The sequence below is a fragment of the Haemaphysalis longicornis genome, unplaced genomic scaffold (genome assembly GCF_048455015.1).
Source record: "Haemaphysalis longicornis isolate Haplotype H1 unplaced genomic scaffold, Haemaphysalis longicornis Haplotype H1 scaffold_1, whole genome shotgun sequence".
Classification (NCBI taxonomy): domain Eukaryota; kingdom Metazoa; phylum Arthropoda; class Arachnida; order Ixodida; family Ixodidae; genus Haemaphysalis; species Haemaphysalis longicornis.
Window position 1 is genome coordinate 460,470,990 of NW_027526203.1, and position 22,666 is coordinate 460,493,655.

The 22,666-nt window shown below is 44.3% G+C and overlaps 1 protein-coding gene across 1 annotated transcript; it reads right to left on the bottom strand.

Annotated features, from left to right (window-relative positions):
- Positions 1-664: 664 nt before the first annotated feature.
- Positions 665-19,112, bottom strand: LOC144156137 (tetratricopeptide repeat protein 1-like). Its single transcript, XM_077687967.1, has 7 exons — positions 18,972-19,112; positions 18,300-18,545; positions 17,759-17,932; positions 16,678-16,714; positions 16,345-16,493; positions 3,429-3,483; positions 665-907 (listed from the first exon to the last, which is right to left on the bottom strand). Exons 2-7 carry the CDS (start codon positions 18,525-18,527, stop codon positions 792-794), a joined length of 759 nt encoding a protein of 252 aa, XP_077544093.1. The 5' UTR covers positions 18,528-18,545; positions 18,972-19,112; the 3' UTR covers positions 665-791.
- Positions 19,113-22,666: the final 3,554 nt, after the last annotated feature.

Sequence of the window (22,666 nt, forward strand, 5' to 3'; positions counted from 1 at the left end):
GTAGTTTGCTAAAAATAGCGAGTAGTGTAGCAGAATTTTTCAAGTGTAATTTCAGGGAAATGTCATCGTCTAGGATCATTGCATGATACGCACTCAACACACGGAGCACAAAGAGCCATTCCTCCCATTTGTGACAAACTGGTGAAGTGCAACAAGCACATGCAATGAGAAATAACCAGGGGTTCTGTCCCTACGAGCGTCTAATGAATTTCAAAGCATACGAAGGGTACATGCGATACATAGTAATGAAACACTGTGCAGCCTGCATCAGGACTCAATAGCAAGTGTAAGTACAGTAGATCCTCACAAGTTCCATGTCAGTTTTACCAGCCATACACATTTGTATTGAGGTAGGCTCCCCAATTATATAGATTTTCAAATAAACAAGGTGGGTGGGGCACGTTGCCTGGCCTTGTCTGACTCAGTCATGGCCACCTTGTACATTCAATAAATAGAATGTACAAGGGGCCCATGTACATTCTTACCCGTGGATCGTCTTACCTGTTCTGCACCCCGTAACAATATTTATTAAGGTTATCGTTTATTTCACACCTAAAAAGCTTTGTTCATACTTTTATATATATACGACACCTAAAATTCTGTATTACACCTGCAGCCTCGACCTCAATTTACTTGGGAAAAAAGAGAGAGACAGAGACTATGCTTTAAGTTTAAACAAATAACTGGAATTTATTGATAAAATGTACATGTTATAAATTTACTCCAGCTACTGCCTGCACATGAGTGAAACTGAAAAAATTTATTCACTCTGGTTGGACTTGACTATACAATCATTTCTGAATCTCTATCTTGTAGCCGCCCCCTTCGCCATCTTTAATCAGCTTGAAGTTGTCAGTGGACATACCAAAGGGCTTTAGAACAAGGTTTCCAAGCTCCTTCAGTTTGCCTGCAAAGACAAAAACATCATCCTTATCATCAACAACAACAGCCTACTAGGTTCACTGCAGGACGAAGGCCTCTCCCATCGACCTCCAACAGCTCCTGTCCTGCACTGCTCGGAGTCCATTCTTCCCCTCCGAATTTCCTTTTTTTTTTTGTTGTGATTTACAGATACTGCCGGCCCTTCTCGGGCCCATGCAGGAGTGAAGACAAAGAAATACATCGGCAGAAATTCAACATACAGCTTGACAATACATCAGTGTTGCTTGACATAATTTTAAAACGTACAACACACATAGGTGGAGTCGTAAATATGCTTACACAATCGCTTGTGGAAAAGAAAAGAAAATGATAATGTCTTCCAATTTTGAAACAACACTTCAACCAAAGCTTATATTATCAATATGCTGAGAAAACACTTCTAACATCACAGAGTTCACCTTCTCTTCAGGTAACATATTCCAGTAAGAAATTGCTCGAGGAAACAATGAAAATTTATGCAAATTAATGTAACTAATCGGTTGCCTAATAGTCTTACCGTGATGAGTTCTCGCTGAATGTTTGAAAGGCTCTTGGATGTAGTATTCCCGCGACAATTTGAAATGACCGCAGTAAAGCTGATAAAGAAATTTTAAGCTAGATATGACCCTAGACTGCTCGAGTTTTTGGAGGTTTGCCATATTACGTAAAGTGGTTACGCTCAAGTGACGCGAATAAACAGAATAAATGAAGCGCAAAGCTAAATTCTGTACTCTGTCAATTTTACTTATCACGTATTGTTGGTAAGGGCTCCAAATGACATCTGCATACTCCAACTTAGGTCGTACTAGTGCTTTGTAAGCGTTTAATTTCACAGCAGGAGGGGTATTGCGCAACTTTATTTTCAAAAATGCCAATTTCTTAAGTGCACCCTGACAAACGTTATCAATGTGCGTTTCCCAACTGAGGTTACTTGTAAGTGTGACGCCTAGATATTTAACCTTATCAGATTTGTTGATGGTAGCATTACCTAAAGAATAAGTAAAGCCGAGGGGCCTCTTTTTGTTGCTGAATGTAATAGAAGTTGTCTTAGTAGCATTTAAACCCCACTTTGTACACCATGTCTCAATTGAGTGCAAAGCATTGTTCAACTTAGTTTGGTCATCTCGGGTATTAATACCTGTGTATACCATGCAGTCGTCCGCAAATAATTTAATATGGATAGGGGGTTCAACAGTAAGATAAATATCATTTATATATACTAAAAAAAGGAGAGAGCCCAATACAGAGCCCTGTGGAACTCCAGAGTACACGTCCAGCTCTTCGGAGATACACTCATTAATGGCGACACACTGTGTTCTATTTCTTAAATAACATTCTATCCATGCGACTACTTTTCGTTCAATGCCAATTGCGAGTAGTTTTGTAATCAGATCGGGATGGGGGACGACATCGAATGCCTTTGACAAATCTAGAAATATAGCGTCGGTTTGACCATTTGTATTTAGTGTACTAATTAAATCATCTGTTATTTCAGATAGTTGGGTAACGGTTGATAAGCCAGATCTAAAACCATGCTGTTTGGAATAAAGCAAATGGTTGTATTCTAGGTAAGTAATGATGGCCTTATAGATAATATGCTCGAATAGCTTACAACAAGTACTCGTTAAGGAAACTGGCCTGTAGTTGTTAATTTCTAGAGGAGAGCCAGATTTATGCACGGGAATAATTTTTGCCGAGCGCCAGTCATCGGGAATAGTCGAAGTGCGTAAGGACATAACGTAAATTTGATGTAGATATTTAGCTACCCATGCAGCATATTTACTTAAAAAAGTATTGGACAGTTGATCGGGGCCAGCTGATTTCTTCACATCTAGTTTATGCAAAAGGCTGAGGACACCATCCTCTGTTATTTCTACTTCAGGCATAGGACAATCAAAAACATATGATGGCAGCGCAGCGTGCGAAGCTGTCCGCGTGAACATGGATTGGAAAAAGGCATTAAATTTGTTAGAAATGGTAGTCGCGTCAACAATACTTTCGCCTGAAACATTTATCTCCGAAATGCGTTGTTTATCTTTTGAGAGATAGCGCCAAAACTTTTGGGGTTGGTTGTTCACGAATGACTTCAGAGTAACGGAAAAGAAATGCTCCTTTGCCAATCACGTTTTTTCTTCCCTTCCCTTCCCTTCTTCCCTCCCCTTCTTCTAGACCCGCCTCTCAGCGTCCACTCTGTTACCCTGGTGGTCATTTCGCCTAACCACATAGCCAGCCCAGGTTCATTTCTTTTTCTTTACTTGAACCACGATATCCTCTACTCTAGTTTGTTCTCTGACCCAAGAAGCTCGTTTCATGTCCCAAAGTGTTTTATTGTTTGTTCCATGTCCCGTTGAGTCGACCTAAGTTTGCTTTCAAGTTTTTTAGTAAGGCGCCAATTCCTGCTCCAATGACATATGGAAACAAAAACAAAACAGATGCAAAAATGTGAGGCAAGCAAATGCACTGGAAGTGTACCTGCACTTCAAAGGGAGGAAAGCAGTTGCTCTTACCGATCATTTCAGCTTGTAATTTCTCATTCCTCTCTTTGATTTCATCAGGCAGTGTCTGTCAAAAAGAGGGAGGGGGAACTTACAGGGCATGATACAACTCCAACAAATTACCTTTGACAGTACTTTGATTTGGGCCAGCTAAGTCACACTTAAAGAAATAATGGATGGCCACTTGCTCTCTACCCTGCACCCGTGGCTCCCGTTTGTGGCATATGCTAAAGAAAAATCTGGTGGTAACGTAATTGAGCCCCACTCGAGGCCATACAGGCTACTGTGGGAATTACATTATGAGTACAGGTTTGCATTAGCTACTGTTAATTGGCTCGGCTTGTAATGTTTCAGTGTGCGTGCAAACACCAAAGTGCAGGAAAAAGCCACAAAAAGTCTGTTTGCATAAGGAATAAAAACACACTGTAGCAATCGGAAAGTAAAATAATGGGCACTTTTTTTAGCCCGCATACATGAACATTTTTCATTCGCAATTCTCACAGACCAAGCCAGCCATTAAAGAATTTTCACCTTTCATAATTCCCACTAAAACAAACTTTAATCTTTTCACAATTATTTTAAAAGAATAAGTCCTCGAAACAGTCCGCAAAAACCTTACACGTAAAAAAAAACGCCAGCACCGTCGTCAAACTACCTCCTTGATGTAAAGCGTAGTTTACCTGCTATTAGAAACTACACAAACGTTAACTCAGGTTGACCATGGTGCAGATGTTTCCTCGTATGTGTGTGTAAGTGTGTATATATATACATACATATATAACAGTAAAAACTGTTCTGATCCTGTATTTAAAAAAAAAAATTACGGTGAATTGATTAGTATGAAGTATTGCAAAAGTCAAAAATTTTTCACCAAAATCAGAGACGAAAAATGTCCACCGAGTTCTCCACTTAAAGAAAAAGCTCACTATTTCACTTTTCAATTGCAACAGCGTGTTTTTATTTCTTATCTATTCCCAGGCACTAAAACATTAAAGCCTAGCAACATCTTTCTATCTTTCGTAGCTATCTTTTATCTTATATGTACCTTGTCTTTTATGTTTGCCTTAAAACTGAATTAATCGCCATTCTGACGTGGCACTATTTCGATTAATTATTAAACCAGACTTGCCATCTGCCTTCGGTGCCACGGGCATACGCCGCACTATTCTACACGGACGCTTGCCCTATAACACGCAACTTTAACAGCGAAGTTGTTCATGAACGAGGCTTTCATTGAACAAAACGAGGAACCGCGGTCGCCCTGATGTGGAGAGGCATAGTCTAACGGTGAGGAGAGCAAGCCCCATGCACACATGCAGTTAGTTGAAAGAACGCTTGAACAACATGCTTATACATACAGACAAAGCTTTTTTAAACTACTACATCTGGTGGCAATGTTTATACTTATCAACACTGTTGAACAAAAATAAAACATTAAGCATATTTTCAGCAAGACATCAATATATAAGTAATAGCTGCACTGTTCTTTTAATTAAAAATACTACATGGCGGCTTGATTTTTGCGATAGCAAATAAAAAAATACCCTGTGAAAAAAACAAGAAGGCCTTGCGGCATCCCTCGTGGCAACGTTCCAAGTTCAAAAGTAACGAACGGTTCCAGCAGGCGGTGTGAGCAGCGGAACAGGGCAAAAATGAATTGGCGCGAACAGGAATCCATCTGCTGGCTTTAAAATGTTCTATGAAGCTTGGCCTTGAAATTAGAGAACAACGGGCAATTTGTGACGTTACGTCAGTGAAGCTGGGCTGACTTTCAAATTCCATTTCGCTAACTTCTGAGGCATCGCAGTAGCTGTGTTAACTGCTGCTTGTCTGCGTGAATATAAGATCTAATCATTTGATTCTTATTCCAAACTGAGCTGAAACTCTCAACCTGGGGAGCATAGATCTAACTTGTATATGACTGCAAACACATCAAGCGTGCAGGGTGCAATGCTAAAGTTCTACGCAAACACAAACACAGCAGAAAGAAGATTTAAAAGAAGTTACTACAAAGTCTTTACAGGTACACTTGCACAGGCACGAATTTTCAAATATGGCGTTGTGGCTGTACATGTATAGCACTATCCTTAAACGCATCAAATCAGAGCCACATGTTTTATGAACCCTTCCTTACCCTTTTCACCACGATGCTTTTATCATCGACCACCATCCAACGTAAAGTATGGATGTTTGCAACTGTTACTGTCAGCACAGCTGCCAAAATAGGGTGCAAGTTCATTGCAAGTTTTTTTTCTTTTATTAAAGGAGCCATGAAGAGAAAATGCAAGTTGGTTTTATTCAAAAGATTTCGTGTTTTATAGTGCCCCCAGCACTTGTCCGGATACAAACGATGCTTTATTCACTGAGAAATTAAACAATTTAGGTTAAAATTTTGATTTTCCCGCTAAATCGTTTGTTTTCGGGGTTTGCAATGACATCACAGGAACCGACCACTCTGCAGCATAGAATACCTTCATTCACGCATCCGCTGTACAGGGTAGAGACACGTATACGCTGGCGCCGCCATTTTGGGTCGCTCGCTCGCCGCCAAAGCAAGTCATTGTGTCAAAACCGCGCTAAAATTGTCGCCGCAACGCGGTTTACTGAAGAAGTTTGAATCATATTGTCTGTTTCGCGTTGCTAGGTCTCGTGGGAGACGAAAAGAACAACGCGTTGAGCACGTTGACCCAATTGCGGCGGCACGGGACCGTTCAAAGGTTGTCTCCACCCTGTACAGCGGTGTTGGTTTGTTCCCGCGTTTCTTCACGTTACCCGAACCTAGATGGCGCCACCATACCGTGGCAAGCGTTTGGTTTGTTTTTGCCCGTATTTAAACCTGGCTTGTTTTTGTTCTGGGAGAAAACATTCGTTCCCTGAAACAGTGCTCGCTCGACAAATGTGGTCACGTAAGACACCGTTGCTTGCGTCAATCTGCCAGTGTCGTCTGAGACAACCCCAAGCCCCGTAGTGCTGTGCAGCTAAACCAAGCATGCTGTGCGCAGTACGAACGGCAGTACGCATCAGTACTTCTATGTTTACATGTGCTTTCGTAACTTCCACTGTTTGTCCCATCATTCTTATTGCTTTGTAAAGAATGTGCCCTAAATTTAAGCGCAAATCGCTCGTTCGGCTAGTTTGTAAGCTCTACCTAATTTGCGTCTGCTTCTGCCGGCCTCCGCCAATCGCAGAGCTGGCTCGAATGACATCATAGGTTCTGTTGCGGGAAATGAGCTGGTGGGTCGCATGGCCATTCCCTTTTTTCCTAATTATGTAGCTTATTTGAGCGAAGTTTACGTTAAAAGTGGTGTCAGTATGATTCTAACGAGGCAATATTTTGAATGAACCAAACTTGTGTTTTCTCTTCATGGCTCTTTAACCCCATGCCCTCTTTACAAGACATCCAGTTTCAGAAAAAGACCGAAAACCATTTTTTCCATTTTTATGACCCATTGTAGGTTATCAGGAAGTATGGCCCCCAACTTTTATCGAAGAAACTGCCAGCTGCCACCATCAACGAAAAATCCCCAACTGCTAGAAGCAACTCCACTGCTGAGACTCCTCGGGCTTTTATCCCTTTGGCATTTTTGTTAGTCCCAAGTGAATCCCCAACTTGGAAGCAAACAGGAACCTTGGCATGCTGCTATAGCTTCCACCGACATAACAGCAGACTACATAACCGTAACCATCAATTTACTGTACCAATAACCAAATGCCATTTGATGATGACCACATAAGAATCGTATGCCACCTTTCAGGCCAAAGCAATAACCATTCAATAATTTAGGCCGAATGACACCAATACTAATCTGTGTGCCCTCCTAGGTAATCTAGTCAGCAAACAGCACAACTCTGGCACTGAATATCAAGCCTTCCACATACTCTGCCCAGTGTTCCACAGGAGCCACAGCAACATCACAAAGTGTCTTCAATATGCTGAAAAGACTCACCACTGGCTGAGCCAGAATTAAAAAAAAAAAAAAGAAAATACTCCACTGACCCTTGACCTGAGTGACAAGTGAGGTTGCAATGTGTTTAATTAGGCAATTAAGCTACAACACTGTTCTTGCATTTGCAGTGGATGTTCATTTTCAACTAATCTATGTTTCCTCAGGCTGCTGTCCACAGAGCCGGTTCTGTTCTGCGTTGCTAGTCACATTCACATTACTCCTCAGCCGCTCAAACTTTATCTGGCATACCCACGGCAGATATGCAACCACGCGTTTCCACACCACCCAGCAGCTGTCTTGCTAAGAAAACAACAAGCGGCACAGAGCTGATTGATTGATTGTAGGGTTTAACGTGCCGACGCAACGCAGGCGATGAGGCGCGCCGTAGTGGAGGGCTCCGGATTAATTTTGACCACCTGGAGATCTTTAACGTGCGCCGAAACCTCATACACACGGGCGCGTTTTCGCTTTTCGCCTCCATCAGAAAAGCGGCCGCCGCGGCCGGGAATCGAACCTGCGACCTCGCGCACAGCAGTGCAACGCCTTAGCCACTGAGCCACTGTGGCAAGTACAAACGGCACAGAGCTAACCATTCCACTGCGAGAAAACAAACTTTTCACTGTCATCATGCTCTGAAGAGATGGACTATTGTGTTGACACACTTGTATATCTTCAAGATGTTCCAGTTTTATTTTCACTATAAAAAGAGTTTATTCAGCCCCAATATTTTCTTTGTCAACACAAAAAAATTTTGACACAGGTGACATATGCCAAGGGAGAACTGGTACAAGTGTGAAAACGAGGCTGCCATACTAGCCCAATATATCTGTTCTCTGGACGAGCCATTTTCGTCACACCACTACTGATAGACTCTTTAATTCCCAACCCAGACAAACATCAGAGTGGTATTTGCTGCAGGCTGCTACGAGGGCACCTAGAAATTTCTGGCAATGCCATTCACTATGTTTTGGTAATTTTCTTCAAGCAGGCGCAGGCGAAACTCAGATACAAGTGTGTTATTCAAAGCCTTCGCCACAGCAGTCAAGAAAGTTTATGAATAGTTTACCATGGTGAGACATTTGCTTTTGATTAGGAACTACCGCCACACTTTGTCTTCAATGCGTTTACACTTCGCCAGAAGAATTTTGTTTCAGGCTACAGTCCATTTTGAGACCATAGATATTTTTTGTAAAGCACGCAGTTCTGGTGAGAGATCAAGTTCAACTTGATTTTCATAAACTTTGTTTGGGGGGTAAATATCATGTAATATGAAATTTTCCCTGAACATGACCTAATCTATGTAGTTATAGCATTACATTAGCCCTCCGTGTAATATGTTTATGATCACAATCATTGCACTGGTGCAATGTTGGGTCAGCTGTTGCAGTTACCATCACTGATTTCGACACTTCTGTTAACAAACAACGCAACAGATGGTTACAATCACACTGCATTAGAGGAAGGCACAAAACTTATGATCAATTGCTGTCCATGACCAGTATACGAGTACAGTTAAACCTGGATATAACGAAGTTGACAAAAAATAGCTTTTTTATTACATGCACGTTTCGAGTTAAGGCTCGCATGAATGAAGCAGCAACGAAACCAATATGCTAGACATCAGTGATGGGGAACTCGCCCTTAAAGGGAAGGTGAAGCGGTTTTAGAATTAAAAGAAAAGTTGACTAGCAGCAAGTACACATTGAATAGTTCATGTGTACGAAATATTTTCGCAATACATGCAATAGAAGCGGCGCAATGAGCAAACAAAAGTGGCCCGATGCCCCGCCCCCCACTCGCTGCGCGATGCCGGAAGACCGAAGAGCGCGGGCGAAAACCGGCTGAAAAACGTCATACCTGGACTTCCGGCCGGATCGGCCGCCTCGGCCATGCTCTTTTCGCCGTGTTTCCTTGTGAATGATACTTGTTGTTGTGGTTGATAGCACTCATTCGTACAATTTTCGTGTTCAAAAAGTATGCACGAAAAGCAAACGAGGCATACGTTATCATGCCGTATTCCTAAGGAGAATAATGCCACACCGGGATGCTTGATAACATACGGAAGCGACAGCCGAGGTGGCTGTGCTTGATGACAGAGAATATACTACACTACGTTAAATACTTTGTAAACCGCTCCAATGCGGCTTTTTTTTTTTTTTTTTTGATGCGACGGACGTGAATGTTCGCATTAGATTCTAGATTTAGGAAGGATGGGGAATACTGCTGCACTTTGGCCGGGGATGTTTCGTTCCATTCCAGACACCAAGTCACATTTGTTCAGGAAATACTTGTTTCGTTAAACGCGTCGGTTTTCTTTCCCTATGGGCTCAGGAAAGTAAAAAAAAAACAATTTTTTGGCGAAACTAAAAAAAAGGGGCCAATCCTGATAGAAGTTCTCTCCCGGCTAACAGGTAAAAAGTATTCCTACAAAGTAAAAGAACCAAGACAACCAGATTACTTATTTTGCAAGTATACATGTCACGATAAGGTGATGTTTGTCTGGAATTTAAAAAAAAACACCACTCCGAACCACCACCGTGCCATAATTTCTGTTGACTGCGGGGGCCTAATTTTTCCCCAAGATTCCGTGTGGCTGCATATTATAACCTGGCAAGCACTTGTTGTCACTGAACCTCAAGTGTGCTCCAGTGATAGTCGGTGATATATATAATGATGATACTAAAATATTAGGAGCGAAGAGTAAATATACGGCCTCTGTCCGACTAGCGCGGTAAATGCTTAAATCTAGAAATGCTGAAACAGGCCATCGATTCATTATCACAAACGTTTGGTGATTGCTACCTAAAGTAACGTAACTACAACGTAACTGCCTTGTCCGACTGGTCTGTTAATTATAACGAGGTGGCCGTAATATTGTAGCAGAATGCGCAACGCACAAGCGAAAATCAAGCCCTACTACAGCCAATAATGCTGAGCAGGCACTAGTATGCTGCAGTGTTTTCAGAATAAATGCATGTGAAGCAGTAAGACGCCACTCATCGAAGTGCAGCTAGCAATCGCGGAGGCGCCGTAGCGCCGCTGCCGGAACGGCGCGCGCGTGTGGGTCTGTGTACGGGGATGAGTAACGGGGCTGGGGTGGGCGACAACGAACAAAGGAAATGCGGAAGCAGAGTCTGCTTGTTGGTTTATGCGTGTACCGGCAAGATGTGTCTCGCATATACGTTTACAGCGCATGAACGCTATTTTTTCGCGCAGTGCCCGTACGTGCTTTTCGCTGGTAGATTGTTTATAAAACGCCGATTAATCTTCGGCATAAATGATTTTGTGTATAATAAGAAACAGTTAAGGCAGTAGCTAATATTAACATAAGGTATAAAATCCCCCCATGCTGGTTGCCTAATTCAAAAATATTTTGATGGAACCCACTAGTCGACGCCACAGTCAGTGCTTTGGGGTTCTCTGTCGTGTAAAGCAAATTTAAGCTCCAAGATAATTGAACCAACAGCACGGGAAATTATAAAACAAACTTCCAGTCATGTGCGAAAATTAAACTGCAAGCTAAATTGCCGCAAAGGCAACCGTGCGATCGTTCGCAATGCTTCCGACAACCCGCGCGGCCGAAGGGTGTCCTCCTTTGACGTCATGACGGGCGCAACCAATCAGGGGCGTCAAAAGACGAAAAGCGCGCGTCTTTCAAACGGGGCCGCGCTTTTTGCAAGATAAATGCCACTTGGACTCATGTACGATAAATTTCAATGTGATATTCGGAATCAGCGTGCAAGAAACTATATAACTGTTAATCTAACTCAAATTTTTTGGAAAGCGCTTCAGCTTCCCTTTAAGGGCACAGGGTAAGCCCTATACTTCCCATGCATTTTTGGCCATTTTGAGGTACATTTTTCTCAGCATCTAATAAAGGTATCTACGTAACGTATATATCATTTTCTTTCAAATTTTGTGCTCTTTTAACTGTACTAGAGTTATGAACATTCTTAAAAAATTCAGTTTTTTATAATTTTTTGTCCGTTAGTACCTAAATTTTGGCACTATTTTAGCATTAAAACTTGTGTACCAAAAAAACTCTTACGTGCATATTTTCAATTCTAGTACAGCAGGTGTGAAAAGTTATGTAGATGACAGGGGGAAAAAATCAGCTCGTTGTCTTGGAAGATATAGGAAATAATGGTACCTATGTAAGAAAAAACATTGTTTTGAGATAATTGAGTTTAAAGTAAAAAAAGAGGTGAAAAACAATACTTTTTTGCCAAAAACACCAATGGAGCCATTTATTTAAAAAGCACCAGCTTCATAATCACTGTCAAAGTCATTTTTTTGCTTTTCACCCGGTCGTCTGTCCTTCCTTGACTATTTTGTGCACAATCGTACAGATTTGTTCACACAGTATTTTGCTTGTGGTCAACCTCTTAAAGCCACTTGATGGTGGTGTTGCGCCCAGGTTTTGGTCTGACTGATTTTAAAATGCTGGCTCATGCGTTGATTCATCATTTAGTGGAAGAACAGCATCCAATGGTGCAATCATTAGAGTGTGAAGCCCAAAAAAGATGTTTTTTATGCACAGCTTCGAAGGGAAAATGTGAAAAAAACGTGCAACAGGGTCTTTGTATTGCCCTCGCTGAAAAATATGCTATGCAATGGTTGCTAAGCAATTTCTTACTACAGCTGGTTCCAGAAAAGCATTTTGATCTGAAACTGGAAGTTTTTTTAGGAAAAAAATGACAATAAACCCTGAGAACATTCTTAAAGGGGCCCTGAAAGGCATTTTGAGCACACTAAATGAACTAGCGCAATCGCTAGATTGGGTCGCCAACGTCACCTGTGCCAAGTATTACTCTTTTACGCGCAGCGGAAAGCTCACACTTTTGTTGCAAAGTTTGTCGCTTTTTTCTCACCCTTTCCTTCGTGTTTTTGGACGCCGCCATCTTCACATGTCTACATCATCGATTCCCAGATGTTCGTCATGAGCTAGACATCCTGCTATTGGGCGGCTTTTTCACGCACTTCCGGCAAAGAGATGAGTCGTCTGCTCAGCGTCGGCTCGCCGGCTGATCTGCCAGCGGAGTGCCGGAGTGCTTTGACATTTTACGACAAACGAAACAAGTGTAAACAAACGCTTAACCGTTTGTATTGAATGCAACACGGCCATAACACGTCGTGGATTTTATCTTACGTGAGTACGTACCATAAAGAAAGTCCCGTGGCACTTCTTTGGTGCAATCGCAGAGAACGCCCTGAGCCGAATGCCCGGGTTTGACGCGTACATTTTATTCAACTTCAAAACAATCCAGAGATGCGTTTCGAACGAACGCAACGTCACAACATGCGTTGCAAGTCTGAACCGCGATTGACAGACGATGAGTTGCCTCCTCCTGCCCGTCGTAAATACGGCACTCACCTCACACCCGGTTTGCGGGGACGAGCAGCAAGTCACAACTCTGGCGCGCAAGCGAGAAGGCTTTTAGCCAGGCACACTGCACATACCCCATGCGAGGTTGAGTGGTACGTCGTTCGAGAAAGATAATCCAGACCATGGGAAGCACTATCCACCAGCGGAAGTACAATGTCGCATTTCATCGCGAAACGAACGCGTCCACAACACACAGGAGGCGATGCACACACACACACACAGCTTCGGTCGCTGCATTGACTTAGCTGCAAGCTTCGTTCGGACAATCAGCGATGCTACGACGATACAGAGCTGCGTGAGGACGACGTGCTAACCACTTCACGTATTTAAAAACACAGGGGCAAAGAACTAGGTTCATCGGAAGCAAAAAATCTTTCCTCCATTATAGTGCCTGAAATATACTGGCTAGTGTGCCGAGGGCGGGCACCAGGCGGGCGCCGGGAGCGATGTATGCGGCCGTCTGCCGCTTGGGGCGCTGCCGTGCGGGAGTGTGCGGTGCGCGTTCATCGGCCCGAGCAGATCGCGCGGTTACCTCCGAGCTGCGTAGCAGACGGCAGCGGCAGAACTTTCCATTCCCGCTTGCGACGAAAGCGAGCGAAAGCGACGGGAATTCTGTCGCGCGACGAAAATTTGTCCCGACCATTCGACAAAAACGATCGTCGCGCGACAAAGCGACGGAATTCCTGCCGCTCTCACTCGCTTTCGTCGCAAGTGCGAACGGGCCTTTATGCGCAATCTCCGCCCCACATAAAACAAGCTCTTGCTTGTCGCCTGAGCATACGGTTGATATCTGACTACGTTACACTGTGCTTGCCAGTGTATTTAAACGATGTCACTAGGTTTGAAACGTACGCGCTCGGCGTGCAGCTTTCTAAACGCAAGCGGTTTCACATACGCACGCTATTTTGCTGCTAATAGAGTTTTAGTACAGCGTTTGTGGCCTTTGCATACGCTAAGCGCTAAATTTTTGCGTCCCGCTACGTGACACCGCGATGGGAGTTTTAGTAGAGCGTCTCATCAGTTTTGCGTAGCGACACACTAATGCATACGGCGCCATCTGTCAAATGTTTTCCGAAATGTCTCGCCGGCTGATCTGCTAGCGGAGTGCCGGAGTGTTTGGACATTTTACGACTATCCAAACAAGTGCAAACAAACGCTTTCCCGTCAGTGTTGAATGCAACACATGGGTGCAGTTTGTCAGAACACGGGTTCTCGCTGATCGAGTGCAGCGTTGGTTTGCCCTTCGCCTTCACGTTCATCGCCGTTGATAAAGCGATCCGATCCGGCGCGTTTTGTGCACGGGTTCTGTGTCGGTTGAAAATGTCTTTTTTCACATGCCGCCGGTAGTAGGAATTACAACCACCGCAAAATAACACCCGGCACCAGCGGGGCCACATCTGAGACCGGGCTGTTTGGATAAACAGTGCGCGGTGCACCAAAGGGAACGAGCGCACGATTCTCCCCACGCGGCTGCGAGTTCGCCGCCGATACCAACTGCAGCCCTGCAGCTACGTACACCGCGAAAGGGCAAGGCCAGGCCGCACACATGCGGCCAGGTCATTCGTTCGCTTTTCCAGCCTGTGTCCATGGTGTCTACAGAGATGAAAAAGCCGAAAGAGCTGGCCCGTAGCAGACGGCAGTCTGTGGGAGCGCAATAGCGGAAGTACGTCACCGCTGAGGAGCGGAGCATCATGGGAGGGGAGGCCAACAGCGAAGAAACAGTTGAAAGGAGGAGGAAATACGGCGCGACGATAATTCGCGGTTTTTGATTTACGATTTCTCAGCTAATACTCATCGCTTTAACAAAATTCTTGCAGGAGGAGATTGCTAATACATTGCTTTATTTGGTTACATGTACATCCATGCATCGGCGGAAGGCATTTCAGGACCCCTTTAAGAGGATGTGGGCACTTACTACTTGCTTACGAGAAAACTGCTTTTTAGCGCGAAATAAGACTTTTTAAGACAAGTGTGATATGGAAAATGTGCACAAGGAATTGAACTTCCCTAATTGCGAAGAAAAACAAAAAGTCATTTTTTCAAAATTTCGCCTTACCCTGTGCCCTTAAAGTATTTAATTCACAGGAAAATCTGCGTGATTTGCGCCTGCGGCTTTTTCACGAACTTGGTCCCTACCTGACACTCGGAAGGACCAAGGTCACTTAAGCCTCGTATTCCAAACGCAACTTAAGTATCACTTTTTCCTTTTGACACATTTCGGTGCCTTAACCCCTTTCAAGGACCAAACGTATGCTGAAGTGACGCCTTACGCCAACTTGAAATTTGCCGCACTCAAAACTGTTGCGAGTGTGCTAGCTGGATACTGTACCGGAAGGCAACGTTCCTCTTTCTCACCGGCAGAGACAGCATTTAAAATACGAGTTCTTCTTGAAAAGGCAAAACTTTTCATTTTCTGGTCGCAGAACTCATCACTGACAAGCCTACACCACAGGAGGCAGTGGAGACGCGCGACTGCACGCCGACAGGGAGTTCTGGCACAACCGATACCGCACTCACACTGCGAACGCACGTTAGTTCGCAGTGCAGGTGAAATTCGCTAAATAAGTGCATTTCTCCAGCCAATTTTTCAGAAAAAGTGCAAGAAAAAATGGCTGATCAGTGAAGAGAATTCGCTACATCGAGGTTAACCATCGCAACACCTTAGTTACTCAGAGGTCACAAACACATAGGTTTCAATGGAACCGGCAACGGGGAATCGAAAAACTTCGTTAAATCCAGGAATTCATTACATAGAGGTTCGTTACATCCAGGTTTAACTAAAAGGACCTACAAACGATGCAACAGTCATTGTGGGGAATGATGACAACAAGCAGCTTGTTTTCTTGCCATATTTCCTTTTAACATCATAGTTTTGTTTGTGAGGACGTAGGCACACAAGATTTTGTGGAAGGACCCTAATACAGATTCTATAAAAAATAGTCAATAGCTGTAGCTCACAGATTCAGCCCCGTTTTGGGCTGGAAAAACTGATACGACAGCACGAAGATAGACAATGAAAAAGGCAAACATCCTCCCCGTCCTTGCACTGTTTTCCCAGTATGTTTGGTTCAAACTAATCAGCCCAACTTAGTACCTCAGAAAGACCCATTTATGCCCCACATTTGTCCGCCTATGTTTTCATGGGATCAACTGCAATCACATAAGTTCCGTTTTCTTTTCGTAAAATGCAAGTGACGTTGCGCCTGTATGATTTTGTACGTCTGCTTATGTTTGTAAAACGCAAGTGATGGTTCGTTGTTTGCCTTTTGTTATATGGCTGTGTACTATGTGAAATATGAGTGATTGTTCCATCTGTTGGCCTGGTGTTATATGCTTATTTTTTCTTTTGTACCCAACCTGCTAAAATCCCTCCAGGGGATTGCAGTACCCATAAATAAATAAATAAATATATAAATAAATAATGCAGGCTGCAAAAAGGACAGCATGCTTCCACAACTTTTCCAGAGTTTGACGTGCCGACAGGAAAAGAAAATAATAAATAATGAACACAATGAACAACGAACACCAAGGAAGACACCACACAAAATATTTTTGAGTTGAATGGTGAAACTCGCAAGCAGCAGGGCAAACTTACCCTGCAAGCGTGCCTTGCCTCCCAAATGCTAGGATCCAGCTCTAGGACACGCTGGTAGTCCTTTAGCGCCTCGTCCAGATTCTTCATCTCCTTGTTCAGCTGCGCCCTCTTCAAGACGGGCTTCAGGTAGGAGGGGTTCAGTTCGATGGCTGGCAAAGGAATGTCCATTTAAATCAGTCATCAGCAAGGCATTCCCAAAGCAACACGTATGGCAGCTTTTCACAGTCTTTTCACAATGGGCTGAATCTTTTACGAACCAAAATCAGTGGCTCACCCCCTTGCACACTTGCATAACCCAAGGCTGCGTAACATGCCCCTACAAATGTTACTCACCCTTTGTGCAGTCCTGTATTGCCAATTTGTTCTTTTCCTAAACAAAGGAAAAGGAAACAGAAGATTAAACAGATAGATTACTCCTTGAAATAAGACATATAAGCTAATCACACACTAGGGCAATCACACAGTAGTTTTAAATGAGATAGCATCCGTGGACAAGCTGGTGCAAGCGTCTATGGCTGCTGCAAAATGGGAGGAAGGTGTGGGAGGCCAGGAGGAAGCCACACCTTTTGTCCCCACCTTCGCCCCAACAACGGAGAGGCAGCCACATACAAAACTTTCACAGTGGGCCCCTTGTAGTGTATGCAACTGTTACCATCAACAAACAATACACTGGTGCTCAATGCATGCCTGCTGCACTGCAAGCCACAAAAGTTTGAGCACTGCAAATGCAATGCTGCACCCCCTGGGAGTACACGCGTTTCAAGATGTGCACTTATTCCCACTTCAAGCACACCTGTACATGCTTCAAAGCGCTCACTTGGCATCACTCAGCAACAACCGGGCTAAACCAAGATTTATTCAGCACTATTTTTATAACCTATAACTTTCCCAGCACATCACAAGATTTGAAACAAGAGTTGTAGTGGCTGCAATTGAATTGCACCTGATGAAGGAAAGTAGATGTACCTACAAGCATCAAAAGACACATTCATGCAAAGTGGACATCTCGGTCATAGACGAGCATCCTCAGCTGGTGCGGAGTACCCATCGCTCACACATTCCGCAATCTTTGGGACTCAACAGAACGGTCACCAAATAAGACTGGTGGGGCCTCCGTATGAGCACCCTGAATCATTCGAGCAGTTAACTTTAACAAGATAGCGAGGTAACTGCCTTATGCAGTGGGAACTGCTAAAATGACCTGTGAACATGCGCAAAACTGCGTGTTACATATTCACGGCACATGAGGAAAACAAAGCATAAATCATGGGCCTCTTGTCAACCTCACAGCATAGCTTTTAGTCTACAGCCTTCACACTGCTGCGAATATCCTGGCACAAAGAAACGAAAGCCTGCCAACGTCGACAACACACTTCACAGAGGGGCGCAGACAAACACCAAAAGCTCTGCTCACCAGCCTAGACCATGTCGCGCCTCTATTTGAGTAGAGAACAGACCGCTCTGCTGACAAGGATAGGGGACATGTCTTCAAGGCTTCTGTGTAGGACTCCATTGCATCATTATATTGGCCCCTCTTGAAGCTTGCATTGCCTTCTTCCTTCAGATTTAATGCACGTTCCTTCTTTGACTGTAAACAAAAATATGGTATGTTGTAGAATAAGCACTATAAAATCTTCAGGGCGGCATCGACAGGCTGTGAAGCTCAGCACAAGAAATCAGGATGCCCCGAATTCCGTGATGATTATGCCATACTGATTCATGAATAAAGTTTGCACTGCTGCTACCGATCGTCAAATATTATTCCGATAATCCCCAATTTGTGCTTTCGCAAATGTGCGACGAACCCCCTCTTCTTACAACCTCAAATTCCCCAGCCCCGCATCTCCCTCAGGTAAATTGCGTGCACTAAACTAGGGTGACAGCCGGGGTTTTTGCTTCCTCTCTTTCACAACATTATCTGCGGCCACGATTAGCGCACAAAAACGTTGTCATACCATCCTCTCCTCTTCGGTCATTGCCTTTTCGAGCCTCTCTAGCTCCTCCTCATCTATTATATACAAGTCCTCCTCCTCGGTGTCTTCAACGTCCTCGGAATCTGTCGGGCGACCTGTGCTCTGCGATTCTTCCTTGCAGGCATCACTGGCATCTCTCCACGTAGCATCCTCCGCAGACAGCGCAGTCTTTTTGCCATCGTCCCCACAGTTATCCGGACTAGTTGCCATGACGCCACGTGAAGGTAACTGTAAAGTAAGCAAGGACTCGCATTAAGAATGCAAAACTTGCAGCACTCCGAGAGCCACACCGATGGCAGCCAGGCGAGTTAAATTGGTAGCATGTTTCGCCCGACAACGTCACAAGCTTCGTAAAACAAACGTCTAATATATTTTTCGTGATGAACACTGTAAAGTAAGCAAGGATTCACATTAACAATGCAAAACTTTCAGCGTTCAGAGATAGCCACACCGATGGCAGCCAGGCGAGTTAAATTGGTAGCATGTTTCGCCCGACAACATCACAATCTTTGTAAAACAAATGTTAAATACCAGCCAATTATCTTTTTGGTGATGAACACTGCAACAACCGCGCCGAGGTGAGCACAATCTAGCCCAAAAGATGGCTAACTGAACCAGCTGTGTCGAATTATATAAATGCTCCTTGTAACTTACCGTTCTAGCTGTATCAGTGAGGTTACTTTGTGCTACAAAATTTTGTCTAAACCATTAAAATTTTCACGACTGCTCTTAATGAACATAGCAGTCACGAAACGAAACACTCCGCTTGCAACCCTCTTGTCATGGTTGCTGGGTGTAGCCAGTGTAGCGCAATACTTGGCTAGATAAGTTTTTCAACATCTTTTTAACAGCGCAATCTATGCCAAAAAAGGCAAATATCATTCAGTATTTAAAAATCCTAAATTTATAAAAATAAATTATTTGAACTACAAATAATTATTGCGGTCGTCGTCATTTAGGAGTCATCGTCATCACCATCTTTGTAAGTCTGTTCTGATTGGCTTCGAGGAGGAAGCGCGGAATCTGATCTGCCCTCCTCGGTTGACATTGGCAAGAAGCGCTGGAAGCATGGCTGGAAGCGCTCTGTGCTCTGTTAAGAAATGTTGATTCAGTAGTGGGGGCGATTACCCGCCTGCTCCGCGTCAGACTGGTGAGGTAACCTGTGCCTTTGTGGAAATTCTAACCCTGAAGACTGCTCAAATTGTCCGCTTTACGCAGAGGAAGGCAATGTCTTGGAAGGGATCGATAAACGTCAGCGCACGTAAAGTGAGGCGAATCAGGCGATTGCCGTAGTTGAATGCCTCAGTCGTTGCCAGTGGGTCCACTACTGTGGATGCGTCTCTTACTGACGTCACTACCACTGCTATTGGAAGAAAGCGCGACTCAGATGATGGACCGGTATATGAGCTGCTCTTGAGAGCTCATGCAGCCCATGTCACCCAGGCTGTGTCTGAGTTGTGCTGTGCAGCTGTTCAATGAGGTCCCACTGTTGGTTTCAATACTGCCTGTGTTGTGCCTCCCAAATGATCTTGCTAAATCTCCCATCGACTTTATCTCTACGGCCCTACAGTCCCCCGATCTTCCCGCGCGGTCTGCTAGCCCTTACCTCTCACCCCTTCTCGTGTGCATGCTTCGTCTCAGTTCCTTTTCAGAACTTGCTTCTCTCTCACCAAACACTAATATCGCCAGTCCTTTTCAGATCAGTCCTTTACTAGTCATCCTCCTACCAAGCCCACTGCCAGTTCTGCGAACTCTTTAGATGATAAAAAAAAACTGCATCTCTTGTAAGTTCACAAGATTCTTGTCCAAGTGACAGAAGAGAATAAACTTATTTAGTTGCCAACTGGAGTTCCTAGGCGTCAGCCAGAAGCCCCTGGGCTTTGGAAGCATTTTCGACCAGTTGGACGATCCAAAGCTGATTCTCCGGGTTGGAGCTGCGCAGTACGGACTCCTGTGTGGCTGCCTGCCGACATTTCCATAGCATGTGTGCTAGGTCGGCTCGTTCCTGGCACCTGTGGCACTCTGGGGGGTAACGCCCTGGGTAATCTGTAGACAATCGGGCTAGGATGTGAGTTTGTCTGGAGGAGTCGCCAGACCACGGATTTGCGTTTAGTTAGGGACGGATGCGTGGGTGGGCAGTGGGCCCGGGTCAGCCGATAGTGGTTGGCAATCTCCCTGTAGGACACGAGCCTGTCCCTTCCCGAGAGGGAGACGAAACCCTCGTCTAAATTGACGTCCGCTCGGTCGGTGAAGCCTAGAGCCGCGTCTTGCGCGGATTCGTTCCGGGCCAGGCCAGAGTGGGCAGGGGTCCAGATTAGCTGTACCAGCCCATGGTGAAATAAAAACCCCGCGCACGCATGTTCAAAAGGCAAGTGGTTTGGAAGGAAGTTTTGGAGTAACCAATGCCGAACTATTTGAACCAATGACAATATTGTGGCCGCCATATTCAAGCGGGTTGTAATAACTAAGGCGAAAGAAACCGTAACACCTAAAAGTGAGCAACTCTCTCAAAGACGAAAAAGAGACACGTGTTATATAGTTTCTTTTGCGTTTGCGGATGGTGCAGCATGATCAGTATAATGGTAATTCAGTTGTCACCCACAATGTTGAAACTCATTGATGTTTCACAGCTGTCTGCGGCTGCCCCAGGTCCAGATGCATGTATTACGGTGGCAAGGTTAAATATTTGAGGAGCCTGACTTCGAGGAGCCTGATGACTTGTTTAACACAGCTAACATTTTCCTTGAAAATAGCTGGCTACCTCTTACGTGGAAATTTGCTAAAATCATGCCATTCCTAAAAAAACGAAAGTTTAGGCATTTGAAGGACTCTGGTTTAGGTTTAATCCTAGATAATAGGCCTCTTTCCCTAACTTAGCAACATGGCTTATTAAGAGCTTATTAACACGGCCTATTAACACGTGGCCTCGTGCGGTTTTTTGATAGCAATATTATTTAAAGCCCCAGTCAAATTGGCTTCTGTACTGGGAATTTCAAATTTGGAAGGCTCGTGGAAGGACATCGAGAGCCGTACCAAACTAACCCGTCGCTTTAAACACGTCAGCGCTCTTGTTAGAGAAGCACTCTGACATAGCGAATGTTTATTATAATGCGGAGTACTACATATTCCTTGATGTCACATCTGCAGTCTAGTGGAATACCAGGTTACACTCTCTCCTGGATTGGTGCTTTAAATTTAGAAGGGTTATCGTCGTCTTTGTACCGACGTTCGTCAGGAATCAGTCCTTTGTGGTGTTTTTTTTTTTTACTTATTCCTCTGTCCCCAATGCAATTAAGGAGCCACGTACGTCTACGCTGATATTCATTAGTTGTTTCTTCGGTTACAAAGGCAGCTGCGCGTCCTGGTTAATAGGCTTAACGCATAACATCTGTCACCTAAAGGAACTATGCTGTTCCAGTATATCTCATTGCTGAGGTGCCCAATATTATTATGCCCATCATATCGGCAGCAATGCATCCCTCAACTTACAGAGCATCTGGGCATTATTATGACCAACTCACGGGGCGTCCTCATATTAACACGTTGCTGCAAAAAAGGTGCAAGATAGCTGCTGGTATGCTGCGCAGGCTGTATGCGACCATAAATTCGGAATGCACAGAGACACCCCTGCTTATGATGTTGCACGATGTACAAAATACATCCCCTCTTTCTGGTTCTTGATGATCGTTTGGCAGCGAACCGACTTTGTTGTATAGTTGTTGCCCAAATCAGAAAATGGCTGTCGCTGCAAAGAGTAAATAAATAAAAAAAAACAATTGAGTTTGTATGGGAACCGATCGCGAGGTCATATATAGCAGTTGAGTGCATTACTTCTGCGCCTCAGCACATTGCCAGCCATAACACAAGATTTAGCCTAGTGCGTGCATCGCTGAGTCACTGACGGCATATCGCATGATAAGTGAACGTAACGGCACGTGAGTAGAACAGGTGCACGCCAGCTGCAGGCGACTCTGGTTCTAGGAAAACTGTGGCGTGAAGTATCATCGAGTGCCTGTCGAAGTAGTGCTGGTAGTGCGCCAAAAGACGAAGAAATGAAAACAAATTACGATAGCAAAAGTGGTTCAAAAGGGCAACAAAAGTTGCATGGTGCTGGAATTTCATCTTGAATTGTGCTGGGCATAACTACGGCGAAGCGAAAGTGGACGACAAAAGGACAAGATGATGTGCATACGTACAACTGTACAGCAAAAATGCTCGGGGAACGTGCACGCGCGGCGAAACGTAAAACAAAAATTCAGTTTTTTGCTACAACCGACCGTAAACATTACGACTGGAAACGCTGAACGTTTTATGTGGTTTTACTAAAAAAAAATTGATTGCTGCCTCAT